The 15,296-nt window shown below is 34.8% G+C and overlaps 1 protein-coding gene across 1 annotated transcript in view; it reads left to right on the top strand.

The window, feature by feature from the left end:
* The first annotated feature begins 962 nt into the window (after positions 1-962).
* The window catches only part of ATG4C (autophagy related 4C cysteine peptidase), a 58,914-nt gene continuing 44,580 nt past the window's right edge, over positions 963-15,296 (top strand). The window contains exons 1-3 of the mRNA XM_055083908.1: positions 963-993; positions 1,905-1,974; positions 2,562-2,728. Coding sequence (XP_054939883.1) covers positions 963-993; positions 1,905-1,974; positions 2,562-2,728 — 268 coding nt within the window. The remainder of the gene's footprint in view (positions 994-1,904; positions 1,975-2,561; positions 2,729-15,296) is intronic.

Raw genomic sequence — 15,296 nt, 5'->3', positions numbered from 1 at the left:
AGTGTTTCATTTTTGCTTCCCCCCCATATTTACATGACTTTATGAGGTATGTAAACTTGATTTCCTTTTTAAAATATTAAGAAGTAAATCATCCTTCTGGGTGTTTCTGTTCCTCCAGAAAATCATTATTATCTCTACTATTTCTATGCTCTTCGGCTTGTTTGCATCTTTTAAAGCCTGACTTGTGATTTTCAAATTGCTGACTTAACGGACTGTCGGTTTTTTGGTAACATTTTGTTTATGGTAGCTAGTCTCCAAAGACAGTCCTCAGTGAATCACATTTTGTGTTGTCTCTTTTCTCATATGAATCTGGGCTGGCTTGTGTCTCATATCAACCAATAGAATGAGTTAGAAATGAAGCTATGTCAATTTCAGGCCTAGCCATTAAGAGACAACTTCTGCCTGCTGTGTGCACTATAACTCATTGCTCGTGTAAAATGTAGATCGTTGCAGAGCCTCAGGCTCTGACTTGTCAGATTCACCTTTCTTTTATTTCGGAAGGGCTGGTGACTGGTAAGAGGGTATACAGGTAGAGGGTAAAGCATAGGGAGAAAGAGAGAAGTTCCTCCTTAAAGGTTTTTTGTTTGTTAGTTTTTGAGGTTGTTTTTATGAAGTTCTTAGGATTTGCTTCGGAAATACTGCCTTTTGGGGAGAGGAGATAGTTATCGTTTGGGGGGATTCGAATCATTCTAGTATGGTACTAATAATACTCCTGAGAAACAATGTCTATAAAGCACCTAGCTTAGTTCCTAGTATAAAATAGATGGCCATTAAATACTATTTTCCCATTGGAGTTCAGAGAAGAGAATGAGAGATAGGTGGGAAAAGGAAAAGATGTCTTAGAAGTGCGTGTTTGAGTCAGAAGAAGAAGATTTAAATGGATTTAAATGGGCTGATATTGGGGAGGATATTTTTGTTATGGAATAGTATGAACCAAATAGTAAAGCCCACTTTGAGTATAGATGAGAAGTAGTGGAAAAGATGACTATAAAGGTAATTTGTATCATATTGTGGAAAGTCTTTAGTATCACAGAGAAGTTCATTATAAATCTGTTAGGTAATGGATCATTGAGGATGGTTTTTGAGCAGACAAGTTACCTAATCAAAGCTGAGCCACAGGGAGATTAATTTGGCAGGGATATGTGGCATATGCTAGAGTGGGGAAAAACTGATTACAGATAAGCCATTTTGATGGAGTATTGCAGTAATCCGGAGCCTGATTACTGTATTTGACTTTCCATTCTTTCTTTCTTTTTTTTTTTTGGCTGCATTGGGTCTTCGTTGCGGTGCTTGGGCTTCTCACTAGCAGTGGCTTCTCTTGGTGTGGAGCACAGGCTCTAGGCTTCAGTAGTTGCAGCATGCAGGCTCAGTAGCTGTGGCACGCGAGCCCTAGAGCATGTGGGCTTCAGTAGTTGCGGCACGTGGAGTCAGTAGTTGCGGTGCGCAGGCTTTAGGGTGCACGGGCTTCAGTAGTTGTGGCACGTGGGCCCAGTGTTGTGGCTCGTGGGCTCTGGAGCACAGGCTCAGTAGTTGTGGTGCACGTGCTTAGTTAGACGATCCCAACAGCTTGTGGGATCTTCCTGGACCAGGGATCAAACTCGTGTCCCCTGCATTGGCAGGCAGATTCTTAACCACTGCAGTACCGGGGAAGTCCCTCCATTCTTTCTTTTTCACTACCAAACACAGATACTTGCATGATTTTTATTATAAATACATATTTTAATTTACTTGTTCTTTATGCTTATTTGTATTATAGTACTTAAGGGAGCACTTTCATAAAAATGACTCATTTAAAATTTTGTAACAACTCTGTTAAATATAAATGTTGGTCTGCTTAAGACTAGACCTAAGTCTCTTAACTCCCAATTTCAGATTCTTTTTATTTATATGTTCTTGCATTTTAGGAGCTGCTTTTAAGTCTGCCATTAGCACTCAGGAATTTCATACACTTAGGAATATTCAGGAATGTAATGGGCAAGTGCTTTTCTCAGGAAATTGAGAACTATTAATGGCATCATAAAAAACCAAAAGGATAGTTCCTTTTAGATATAGACAGTTTAGTAGGAAGAAAATTGGAAGAATTAGAGTTTTCAACTAAGAGTTGAGGATTGGGGATTGGGAGGTGGAAAATTGAGATGAAAATGTCTGAAAGCTTTATACATCACTTTCAGAAATCCTCATTTGGCTGAAATTATGGGGTAAAAACAGATTTCCCTAGGAAACTTCAGAGATCCACTTTTATCATAAGCATTAGTGTACTGTGTGATCTTTTCCCTAAATTACTTCACTGGAATATTCAAATACTTTAAACCTTTAAAATATCTAAAATGGAAGAAAATATAAGAAATTGGTAACATTTGTTGCCTTTGGGAAAAGAGGTTGGTGTCAGGGAAACTGGAGTAGAATTTGTACCTTTTAATTTTTATACCATAAGAACATTGTGATCTGTTTGAAAATAAATTAAAACTAAAATTTTTTCTCTGCCATGTTCTTTAAGTGGGCAGAATGTGTTAAAATACTTTGCTTTATTTGAAAATAGCATAAGTGGCCTGTATTTTCAGTTCATTGAGGGAGGCCACAAGAACAGATGAAGTTGACAAGCTAAAAACTAAATTTATATCTGCTTGGAACAACGTGAAATATAGTTGGGTGTTGAAAACAAAGACATATTTTAGTAGAAATTCCCCTGTATTATTGCTTGGAAAGTGTTACCATTTTAAATATGAAGGTAAGTGCTAAATTTGTAATACATTTAAAAATCTTTGTAGAAATTCATTGTGTAATTGTTTTCATTATTTTATTTCCAGATGAACCTACTTTTGACATATTTCTTTTTTACTTCCAGTTATTTTTATTGTGGTAAAATACACATATCAAAATTTACCATCTTAGTCATTTTTAAGTGTATGGTTCAGTGGTATTAAATACATTCATGATGTTGTGCTACCATCATCACCATTAATCTGTAGAACTCTTCATCTTGTAACACTGAAATTCTGTACCCATTAAACAATAACTCCTCTTTCCTCCCTTCCCTTCAGCCCCTGGCAACCGCCATTCTACTTTTTATGCCTATGTTTTGGCATATATCTTTTAAAAACCTGTATTTTATGTAACACATAAAATACTGCCATATGGTTTGGGTTTCTTGTGAATTCCTTGAAAATAAAGTTCATACCGTCATACACCATTTGTTATATCTCTCATAATTTTGGACTTACCGTATGAGTGCTAAGTAAATATTATTTGAATCAATATCTTAATATTCTTTATCAAGTTCTCTGATGATAATTTTAAAGTATATGATAATAATTTCAAGTATCACGTTAGTTAACGTAAAAAATGGTAAGTTTTCCAATTCTTAAGGATGCTTCAATTTCTGAAATTATTTACTGTATTTGATGTTTCTGAATTTTCATATATGCTCATCCTTTCTGTAATTATCATATATTTTCTTTTAATAATTTATGTCCTCTATTGAGTGCCTGCCTACTATGTGTCAAGCATCATGCTAAACTCTTTGGGAAATGTCTTTAATTCTCACAACAAGCCTACAAGGTAGATTTAAGTGTCCCTATCCTATGTGTTTGAAAGCCAGAGTTTAGAGAAGTTAAATAATTTGTCCAAAATCACACAGGTATTAGATGACAGAGCTGAATTTTAAACCAAGACTATGTTTCATTTTAATACTGGCATTCTTTGTACTATATGTCTTTGCTTAGTATTTTGTATGTATGAGTGTGTGTGTTTTGTGTGTGTTTGTGTGTGTGAGAGAGAGAGAGGAGAGGGGAAGAATATATGTGACAGTATGTGATTATCAAGGCTTGTATTCATTTTTTGATTGATCTTTTTTGGTCACATCAGCAATTGTCTAAAGCCTAAATGGTTTGTAATAGTAACAGCTGACATTTATTGAGTATTTATAATACGCCAGACAGGATTTTTAAGTAATTTACATGTATTAACTCATTGAGTCCTCACAGTATTCTTGAAAGATGAGTAGGAAGTTGATGGATAAAGAAGGCATGCATTTTAGGTAAATAGAATGGCATGATGAAAGCAATAGCACTGAGATGTTAGACAGTATATTTAGGAAACAGAAGTGTCCAGTGTAACTATGGTGGGAGAGAATTATGAAAAGGATCAAATTATGGAGGAGCATCTTGAATGCTGTGCTAAAGAGTTAGGTCATTTGTTTACAGGCAGAGGAGAGTATGGGCTTTGGGGTGAGACATATGTGGGTTTGAATTTTAGCTCTTTTTGCTGATTAGTTGTTATTTTTGGCAAGTTATGTAATTTCCCTAAGTATTAATGATACCTATTTCGTAGGCATTTAGTGATATGCCTCGTACATATAAGCATTCTAAATGATATTATTATCATGATAAAAGGAATGTGAGAAAAAGTTATTAGAATTCTTTTTAAGGATAGCATTATATATTTTTTGGAAGAAATACTTTGAGCAGTAAATGGATTCTTGGGGGTCCTCAGCTCAAGAGATGAAAAGTAAATGAGATACAAAAAATAGGAGATACAAAAGAGACAAATAGAAAACTGTTTTGTTTTGGACTAGGAGTAGGGATACAGGGAAAGACAAGGGTATGAGGCTCAGGAGGGAGAAAGGAGAGCGAGCCAGAAAGGTGGTTGGATTCTGCATGTCCACTGAGAAGTTTCCTTGTTGACGTGCTCTGGTCTTCAGTAAAGTCAGGTAAGTTTATGAAATGCTTGGTGTAGGAAATGTTCTTTTGGAAAGGGGATGGATTTGGCATCTGGAATGAAAAAGACAACTCATATCATTGTAGGAGTTAGAAGCGGGAGGGGAGGAACCAAGAGAGTTTAAGCTGTGTAGAATTAACAGAAATCTGGGGGGCTAGCTTTGAACTTCTACATGTCACAGAATTTTTAGTTCAAGCAAGTTTTCTAAGTTATCAGAGAGAGAGGGGGTGGTGTACCCAGCTTCTTAACTACAATGGTTATTATTATCCTAGGTTTTTGAACAACAGAATACCAGATTTCATTTAACTATTTTCAGTGATCATGTATTGAGAACATGCTAGCTAGGACATTGATCTTGCCCAGAAGGAGCATATGATAATCATAACTAAATACATGCTTTAGAAAAATAACTGATAGCAATGTAGAAGAACCATTGGAAGTCAGTTATCAGGCAAGATACGATGACTGTGATATAGGGCAGTGGAAATGGAGAGGATTGACTTGAGATATTTTAAGGTAGACTTGATAGCATCTGACAAATGATCAGATTTGAGGTCATGAGAGAGAGAAGATAAAGAATACTTAAAGACTACCATCTTGGATTATAGGTAGTGTTAGTAACCAAATGTGATATACTAGAGGAAGCGTGGATTTTGCAGGGACATGTAGTGTTTGAAATAGGCTGTTCAGAAGTAAACAGTCTGAATGAAGTAGGTGGTTTAGAATTGATTGGTTAGTTATTTTCAAAGAGGTAGCATTTGAGGCTAATGAATAAGGTCACATTGATGGAAAGTATAGGTGGAGAATATTCATCTTTAAGGATCTGCTGATGAAGAAGAATCAGTGAATGAAATTGAGAAGGAGTAGGCAATATATAGGACAAAACCCATGATAGTATTTTATCATAGAGACTGAAGGAAAGATTTTCAGGAGAAAAGTTGGGACAAAGTGCCTAATTCTCAAAAGAGGTTAAGCAGGAAAAAACCTGATTAGAGGCTGTAGGATTTGTCAATGAGAAATTGCTGATGACTTTTGAGAGATCAGTTTCACTGGAGTGGTAAGGATAGAAAAATAAAAGCAGTAAAATTAACAGCAGCTCACCTGCATTTACTGAGTGTGGCTCTTTGTTATGCATGAAAGCCAAAATGTATTCTATTTATTTGTTTATTTGGCTGCGTTGGGTCTTCATTGCGATGCACGGGGTTTCTCAAGTTGCGGCGAGCAGGGACTACTCTTTTTTGGCATGTGCAGGCTTCTCATTGCGGTGGCTTCCCTTGTTGTGGAGCACGGGCTCTAGGCGCATGGCCTTCAGTAGTTGCAGCATGCGGGCTCAGTAGTTGCGGTATGCAGACCCTATTGCACACGGGCTTCAGTAGTTGCAGTGCGTGGGCTCAGTAGTTGTGGCGCATGAGCTCTAGGGCACACGGGTTTCAGTAGTTGTGGCACGCCATTGTGGCTCGTGGGCTCTAGAGCACAGGCTCAGTAGTTGTGGCACATGGGCTTAGTTGCTCCACGGCATGTGGGAACTTCCCAGACCAGAGATTGAACCTGTGTCCCCTACATTAGCAGGCGGATTCTTAACCATTGCACCACCAGGGAATTCCCCAAAGCATATTCTTTTAAAGATTTATTGGTTATGAGATCGGGGTAGAGAAGAACTGCTTTTATACAACATAAAAACACAGCCTGTATAGGAAAATATTGATGTATTTGACCAAATAAAAATGTGAAAATCTGCATCACGAAAGACACCATAAACAAAGTTTAGAAGCAAGACAGAGAGAGAAGATATTTGTATACTCTCTCTCATTCTCTTTTTCTCTCTCTCTGTATTGGTATATGTATATGGGGTGTGTGTGTGTGTGTGTGTGTGTGTGTGTGTGTACATTGAAGATCTATCTGTCCATTCTCTTATCTCTTCATTTATATCTTAGACAAAGAATTAGTCTCCAAAATAATAAGAAACTACAAAATAATATGAAAAACATGGACAATTCAAAAAAAAATTGAGCCAAGGAAATGAACAGGTGCTTTTAAAGTAGAAACTTGAGTTGCCAAACATAAGAAAATGTTCACCACAGTAATAAAGGGAGTGCAAATTAAAATGAGATACTGTTTCTTAGTTTTCAAATTTACAAAAATTTAAAAGCTTCATGATATTAAATTTTAGCAAGGTTGTGAAGAAACAGGAACTCAAACACTGCTGATGGGAGGCAACTTGGTACAACCGCTTCATGAATTTGAAAGTACTTAGAAAAATTGATAATACATACAACGTAAGATCTAACAATTCTACCTTTAAGTATTTACCCCAGAGAAGTTCTCTGTATATGTGTAGAACACTTGTACAAGGATGTTTATTGTAGCTTTGTTGAAATAACAAAAAATATTGGAAAGAAGTATGCGCTACTAGTGGATTAGGTGAATAAGGTTATTCATTCATTCCAAAAGTATTTATTAAGAGCCTGTTATGTGCCAGGCACTGGGGTTACTACTGAAAGTATTGCAGGCAGTAAACTCAAGTGTAAACTCAAGGAGCTTACAGTCCAGTAGATGAGAGACATTAAACAAATAATTACAAAATTATTAATTTCATTATGATATTCATGATAAAACAGAAGTATAGGTTCTTATGAACAGAGGTTCTTATAAACAACTTAGAAAGGATGTGATTGGATCAAATAAGCAGAAAGTCTATTTCAAAATAGCTTAAAAGCAGTGAGGGTATTTATTATCATTCACAAGCGGAAGTCCTGACATAGGGATGGCTCTAGTTTGGTTAATCAGTGCCTCTGTGACATCATCAAGGACCCATGTTCTGTCCATCTTCCTACTCTGCTAATCTCAGCATATTGGTCTTATCTTCATCTACCTCTCCTATAGTAACAAGTGCCTATCTTAGTACCATGATAAGACATATGGCAGATATGACAGAATCCAATGGAAGAAAGACTTTTTCTTCTTTGTTTTCTTTATTATAAATATGAATTTTTATTATTTTAATAATTTTATATTATTTAAAATCTTTACATTTTTAAAATTATGAATTACTCATATACAGAGAAGACAAAAGCCTTGTGTATACACTTTCAAGAATAATAATAAAATTTTATTAGACAAGAGAAGTACAACATTATGAATAAGCTTTAATCTCCTTGTGCTTCTACCCAACTGTAGTCCTTCCCATGCCAAAAAACTCTACTATCCTAAAGTGGTGGAATTTAGTGTTTCCTATTTTTGACCTTTTTGAAAATGAAATTGAACTATGTTTTGCTTCTGTGACTTGCTTATGGCTTTTAAGGTTGTGTTTTTAAGATTTGTCCATGTTATGTGTAGGTTCTAGTTTATTTTTACTGCTGTATAATATTCCATTGTATGAATTACCACAAATTATTCATTCTACTATTGTTAGACATTTAGTTTGCTTTGGTTTTGCCTTTTTAAATAGTATATAATAGTACATTCTTGTATTTTTGTAGAAATAAGACTGTATTCTCAGAAGTTTTTGAAATACGACATTTGCTGTTTAAAAATATCTACAAGCGGAATGAAAGGAATGAATCATTAGTCAGAAGAATATCATATTTCTGTTCTTATCATCCACTTTATAGATTCTCTTTTCTAATGAGTTAACCCCAAACAACCTTCTTACACCTTTCTAGGAATTTTTTGGTATCCTCAGAGAGGGGGAGGCCCTTGTACTTAAAAGCATACAAATTTAAGTGAGTCAAGTATAATTCTGAAAACAGGAGGAATAACACTGAATAAGATCAAATACACATTTGAAAAGAGATTTAAATATACATTTTGAAAATAAGAGGAGTCATAATAATCAAGATACGGTAAAAGGGAATTAGAATATTTGTTCAGAAAAACAAAGGGATTATGACATGGTGAAAGTAACGTATTAAGGATTTTTTTTGTTAATGAAGTTTTAAAACTTTTGAAATATATGACATAAAGGTCTGTTGATTATGGGGGGCTAATTTTCTTTATTACTTCTCCTATTGTGGATATACAAACCCATATTATGTAAAGGTTTATTAATCCTATAATTATGGTATTACTTTGGTGAATTTCTAGTTCATAACACTTGTCCTAAGGTTATTGCCCTGTTTTGTCATGACTTTCTTTATAGCTTCAACAGAAATATAATATTCTGTTTATCGCGTTTGAAATATTTTAATGCTAACCTTTTCTCTTTGTGTGTCATTATGTACTCACAGCTTTTTAGATTTACTGTGCATTGGTCAGTAGTCTCCACCAGATTTTCTCTTAGATGGTTCAGGACATGATGTGCCCAGAGACTGTTAAGGAAAAACTGTATCTGTGGTTATCTCTAGTATACCAGTTCTATCTTAGGGACCCAAATGATTTAACATGAATAACAGAGATAAGGCTCTCTCCTTCCTAATTTTGGGGCTGAGGAGCATCTATAGACAATGATTCTAACCTATGGACCAAAAAAACCCCCAAAATAGTGCATGGAAAAAAGGAGAAAAAAAAGCTTTTTAAGAAGTAGAGAGGGTAGCACAGAGGCTGGAAAATAATAAAAGTTTTTTCTGCACTGAAACCAGCCCAGGGTGGAGCTTTGCCTAGGGATCTCTTTATAGGACATAAAGGGCATGAAAGTAAGGTATCAAGGGGTCTTCCTTTGTGTGCTCTTGGTTCTTGTACTATCTCTACTATTTTCAGGGATCTTTGTTATTCCACATGTTGCCAAGATTATGCCCCAAATGTTGTGGAAATAAGATCCCACAATTTGGAATTTTTTGAAACATGACTTTTGCCATTTAGTAAGAAAGGGTGTGCAGGATGAAATCAATTATTTATAGGTATATTACTTAATTTGGAAATTTTCCAGATCTTGTTCTGTTATTGATTTTTAATTTAATTCCATCGTGGTCAGAGAAAATATTTTTATGACTCTAATCTCTTTGAAGTTATTGAGACTTGCTTTATGGTCTAAATATGGTATAACTTGGTAAATGTTCTTTGTGTGCGTGAGAAGAATATGTATTCTGTTACTGGAATGTTCTATAAGGACAGTTAGGTCAAGTTGGTTGAGTTCAAGTCTTCTCTATTCTTGCTCTGTCCTACTTGTTCTACCAATTTTTATGAGAGGGATATTGAAATCTCTGACTATAATTGTGGATTTGTTTATTTCTCCTTGCAATTCTATCAGTTTTTGCTTCTTCAATTTTGAAGCTTTGTTATTGGGTACATTAACATTTAGAGTTGTTATGGTCAGTTAATGAATTGACCCCTTTATAATTATAAAACCCTTCTTTATTCCTGGTGATATTTTTTTGGTCTGAAATCTACTTTGTCTGATATTAAGCTTTCTTTTGCTTAGGGTTATATGGTATATCTTTTTATGTTCTTTCACACTTAATCTATTTGTCTTTATATTTAAAGTTTGTTTCCTGTAGGAAGTAAATTGTTGGGTCTTGCTTTTTTATCCAATCTGATAATCTCTGCCTTTTAATTAAGTTGTTAGACTACAGGCATACCTCGGAGGTATTGTGGGTTTGGTTCCAGACCACTGCAATAAAGCAAATATTTCAATAAAGTAAGTTGCACAAATTTTTTGGTTTCCCAGGGCATATGAAAGTTATGTTTATACTGTATTATCAATAGCATTATGTCTAAAAACAATAATATATGTACCTTAATTAAAAAATACTTTATGGCTAAAAAATGCTAGTCAACATCTGACAACACAGGGTTACCACAAACCTTCAATCTGTAAAAAACACAGTGTTTGCAAAGCACAATAAAGTGAAGAACTAAAACAAGGTATGCCTGTGTTCACATTTTATATGATTATTGATATAGTTAGGTTTGTCTGTTATCTCACTATTTGGTTTCTATTTGTTAAATCTGCTGTTTGTTCCCTTTTCCTCTTTTTCTACCTTTTTTCAGATTGAATGTTTTTTGATTTCTATTTTATCTGTTGGCTGATTAGCTGTAACTTTTTATTGTGTTATTTTACTGGGTTACTTTAAGGTTTTAGGGTATATCTTTAACTTATCACAGTCTACCTTCTAATGATATTGTACCAACTCACATATAGTATAAGAACCTTAGAGTAGTGTACTTCACTTCCCTCCTCCTGGTCTTTATGCTACTGGGGTCATACATTTTATTTATTTGTATCTTATACAATATATTGTAATAATACATTGTTATTATTTTTGTTTAAACAGTCAATGTCAATTACTTAAGTCAATTACTTAAAGAGATTTAAGTAATAAGAAAAATAATATATTTGCTCATATAGTTATCAGTTTTGGTGTTCTTCATTCCTTTGTGTGAATCCATATTTCCATCTGCTAAAATCCATTATTTTCCTGCTTGAAAGACTTATTTTAACATTTCTTATAGTGCAGGGTGTGCTGGTGATACATTCCTTCAGCTTTTGTGTCTCTGAAAAAGGGTTTTGCTTTCATTTTTTGAAAGATACTTTTGCTGGGTATAGAATTTTGGGTTGATGATTTTTTTTCTTTCAGTAGCTTTAAAGATGTTGCCCTGCTATCTTCTTGTTTATTTTGTTTCCAGGGAGAAATCTGAGGTCATCCTTATTTTTCTGTGTACATAATGTGTCTTTTTTTTCTTGACTACTTTTAAGATTTTTTTTTTTATCACTAGTTTGGAACAATTTGATTATGATGTGAAGTATAGTTTTCTTCATGTTTCTTGTGCTTGGGTTTTGTTGAATTTCTTGAACCTGTTGTTTCATAGTTTTCACCAATTTTGAATTTTTTCAGCCATTTTGTCTTCAAATATTTTTTCTGTCTTCCCCTCTCTTCCCTCTCCTTCTGGGTCTCCAGTTGAACATATATTAGCATGAATGAAATTGTGCCACATCTCACAGATGTGCTTTTATTTTTTTAAAAATTATTTTTCCTCTCTGTGTTTTAATTTGGATAGTTCCTATTGCTGTGTCTTCAAGTTCACTAATCTTTTGATCTTTTCCTCAGCAATGTCTAATCTGCCATAAATCCTAGTCAGTATGTTTTTCATCTTGGACATTGTCGTTTATATATCTGAAAGTTCCATTAAAAAAAGTCTTCCTTACCTATCTTTCTTCCTTACTTAATTTTCTTCTACTTATCTTTTTGAACATATGTAATATTGTAATAACTGTTTCAATGTACTTGTTTGCTAATTCTAGCATTTGTGTTAGTTTGGGTTCAGTTTTGATTGGTTGAGTATTCTCATTTTGGCTTGTGTTTTCCTGCCTATTTGCATGCTTGATTGATTGCCAGACGTTGTGTTATTTACCTTGTTGGGAGCTGGATATTTTTTTATTCTGAGTATTGCATTGTGTGAATATGCCACACTTCATCCATTTTACTCTTGGTGGGCATTTGAATAGTTTTCAATTTTTGGCAATCGTTAAGAGCCCTGCTTGAATATTCTAGTACATGTGCTTTGGTGAATGAACATGTGTATGGATTTTCATTCAGTATGTATACCTGGGAATGTAATTGCTGGGTCCTAGGGTAGTCATATGTTCAGCCTCAGTATATACTACGAAATAGTTTTATAAAACAGTTGTGCCAATTTGTATTTCTACCAGGTGTGTATGCAAATTCTGCTTGCTCTCAGCTCAGCAGTAGTTGGTATTTTTCCATGTTTATTAGAGCCACATTTTATTTTAATTTGCATTTGTCCAACTTATGAAATTGAGCATATTTTCATAAATATTTTTCCATTTAAATATATCTTCTATTAGATTATCTCTCTAGGTTTTCTTAATATATTCTGGATATGAATCCTTTTTTGGGTATGTCTATAGGAAATGTTGTCTTCTACTCCCTTACTTTTTCACTCAGTTTATCTTTTGAAGAGCACAGTTCTTAATTTTAATATAGTCTGGTTAACTTTTTTATCTTCTTAAATGGTTAGTACTTTTGGTGTTCTGTTTAGTAAATCTTTGCTCACTTTAGGACAAGATAGTCTCTCTAGTGTTTTGAAGCTATCATTTCTATGTTTTTTCTCTTTGGTTGCTTTTAAGATCAGCTCTTTGTCTTTCATGTGGATTTCACTTTATTCTACTCAGAATATATATTTCTTAAAATCTGAAGAAATTTCAGCCACTTTTAATTATAGTTTTTCTCCATTCTTCTTGTTCTCTCCTTTTGCATCTCTGATAAGTCTTCCTGTTAGTTTTTTTTCATGTCTCTGAAATTCTTGTTTTTATATTTTCTGTTATTTTTTCTTTCTGTGCTGTGTTCTGAGTAATTTCTTTAGTTTTTCTGGTTCCTTGATTATCTTCTGAGCTTTGAATAATTTTCTATTTAACCTATACCAAATTTCTATTGTCATTTATTATATTTTTCATTTCTAGTAGTTTTATTTGGTTTTCTTTTACATGTGCCTGGTCAGTTTTAATTGTTTTCTGTTATTTGTCCACCTTTCAGTACCCTTCTACTTTTTAAACATATGCATACTTATTTTATCCCATACCCGATAATTACAATAGTTGTACTCTTTCAGAGTTTATTTCTGCAGTTTGTTGTACTTCTGATTATTTCTCATATTAGCTTGTTTAATTGTGATTTAAAAAAAATATTTATTTATTTGTGGCTGCATTGGGTCTTTGTTCCTGTGCGTGGGCTTTCTCTAGTTGCGGTGTAATTGTGATTTTTATTTTTATTTATTTATTTTTTTTTTGTGGTACGTGGGCCTCTCACTGTTGTGGCCTCTCCTGTTGCGGAGCACAGGCTCTGGACGTGCAGGCTCAGCGGCCGTGGCTCACGGGCCCAGCCACTCCGCGACATGTGGGATCTTCCCAGACCGGGGCACGAACTGGTGTCCCCTGCATCGGCAGGCGGATTCTCAACCACTGCGCCACCAGGGAAGCCCGTAATTGTGATTTTTGATTGCGATAAGCAAGCTTGACTGAGCCCTCAATATTGCTAGCAGGTCTCTTCTATTTCCTTTATCAGCTTTCTTTCTCATTCTTTGTAGTGGTTCTTTCAGGCATTCTCACTCTTCATAAACCTCTGCTCAGAAGTCTTTTCCATTATAGAAAACAAAAGCAAAGCAAAACAAATATTTATTGTGTATCTACTATGGACTGAACTCTGTGTTAGGCGCTGAACATTCAGAGGTCTAGAAGATAAACATATTTCTTCCCCTCTAGAATACTTGAAATCTGGAGGGGGAGCAGATGTAGGTAAAAAGCATTCTAGATATAACTAGTTAATACTGTGAAAAGGAAAGTTAGTCAAAAAGTGGAATAGCAGGAGTAGTATTATAGTGGAAAGCCAACAAGACAACAAAGTTCATTTAGTGTGAAGAGTTTCACAATAATATTTAGAGTAAATATTAAGAGGAGACTAGATCTTAAAAGGATAAGGAATTAATTACTTTGTCAAGATAGGAAATTAGAACTATGTGTTTGGCAAGCCTCAGGATGAGCTGTGAGAGTTATGTGTTCTTATATCCAATTTCAAACAAATTTAAATGTCTCCAAAGTGGAAATTTTGGACTTATTTGTAGTGCCATATTTAGTTTTCAGGTATTTTTATTTCTATTTGGAATTAAATTCAAACTCTAATCTTCAGAGATATTCATTGATAATAGAGGCTTGCCATGTATTCGTTTTTTTTTCTTAACATCTTTATTGGAGTATAATTGCTTTACAATGTTGTGTTAGTTTCTGCTGTATAAAAAAGTGAATCAGCTATATGTATACATATATCCCCATATCCCCTCCCTCTTGTGCCTCGCTCCCACCTTCCCTATCCCACCCCTCTAGGTGGTCAAAAAGTACCAAGCTGGTCTCCCTGTGCTATGCAGCTGCTTCCCACTATCTGTTTTACATTTGGTAGTGTACATATGTCAATGCCACTCTCTCACTTCATCCCAGCTTACCCTCCTCACCCGCCATGTCCTCAAGTCCATTTTCTTAGTCTGCGTCTTTATTCCTGTCCTGCCCCTAGGTTCATCCGAACCATTTCTTTAGATTCCATACATATGTGTTAGCATATGGTATTTGTTTTTTTCTTTCTGACTTACTTCACTCTGTATGACACACTTTAGGTCCATCCACCTCACTACAAATAACTCAATTTTGTTTCTTTTTATGGCTGAGTAATATTCCACTGTATATATGTGCCACATCTTTTTTTTTAATTTAACTAAAAAATTTTTTTTCACATCTTTATTAGAGTATAATTGCTTTACATTGTTGTGTTAGTTTCTGCTTTATAACAAAGTGAATCAGCTATACATATATCTCCATATCTCCTCCTTCTTGCGTCTGCCTCCCACCCTCCCTATCCCACCCCTCTAGGTGGTAACAAAGCACCAAACTGATCTCCTTGTGCTATGTGGTTGCTTCCCACTAGATATCTGTTTTACATTTGGTAGTATATATAAGTCCATGCCACTCTCTCACTTCGTCACAGCTTACCCTTCCCCCTCCCCGTGTCCTCAAGTCCATTCTCTACATCTACGTCTTTATTCCTATCTGCCCCAGGTTCTTCATAACCATTTTTTTTTTAGATTCCATATATATGTGTTAGCATATGGTATTTGTTTTTCTCTTTTTGACTTACTTCACT

This window comes from Physeter macrocephalus, chromosome 4 (assembly GCF_002837175.3).
Source record: "Physeter macrocephalus isolate SW-GA chromosome 4, ASM283717v5, whole genome shotgun sequence".
NCBI lineage: Eukaryota > Metazoa > Chordata > Mammalia > Artiodactyla > Physeteridae > Physeter > Physeter macrocephalus.
This window is presented reverse-complemented; position numbering and strand designations above follow the sequence as displayed.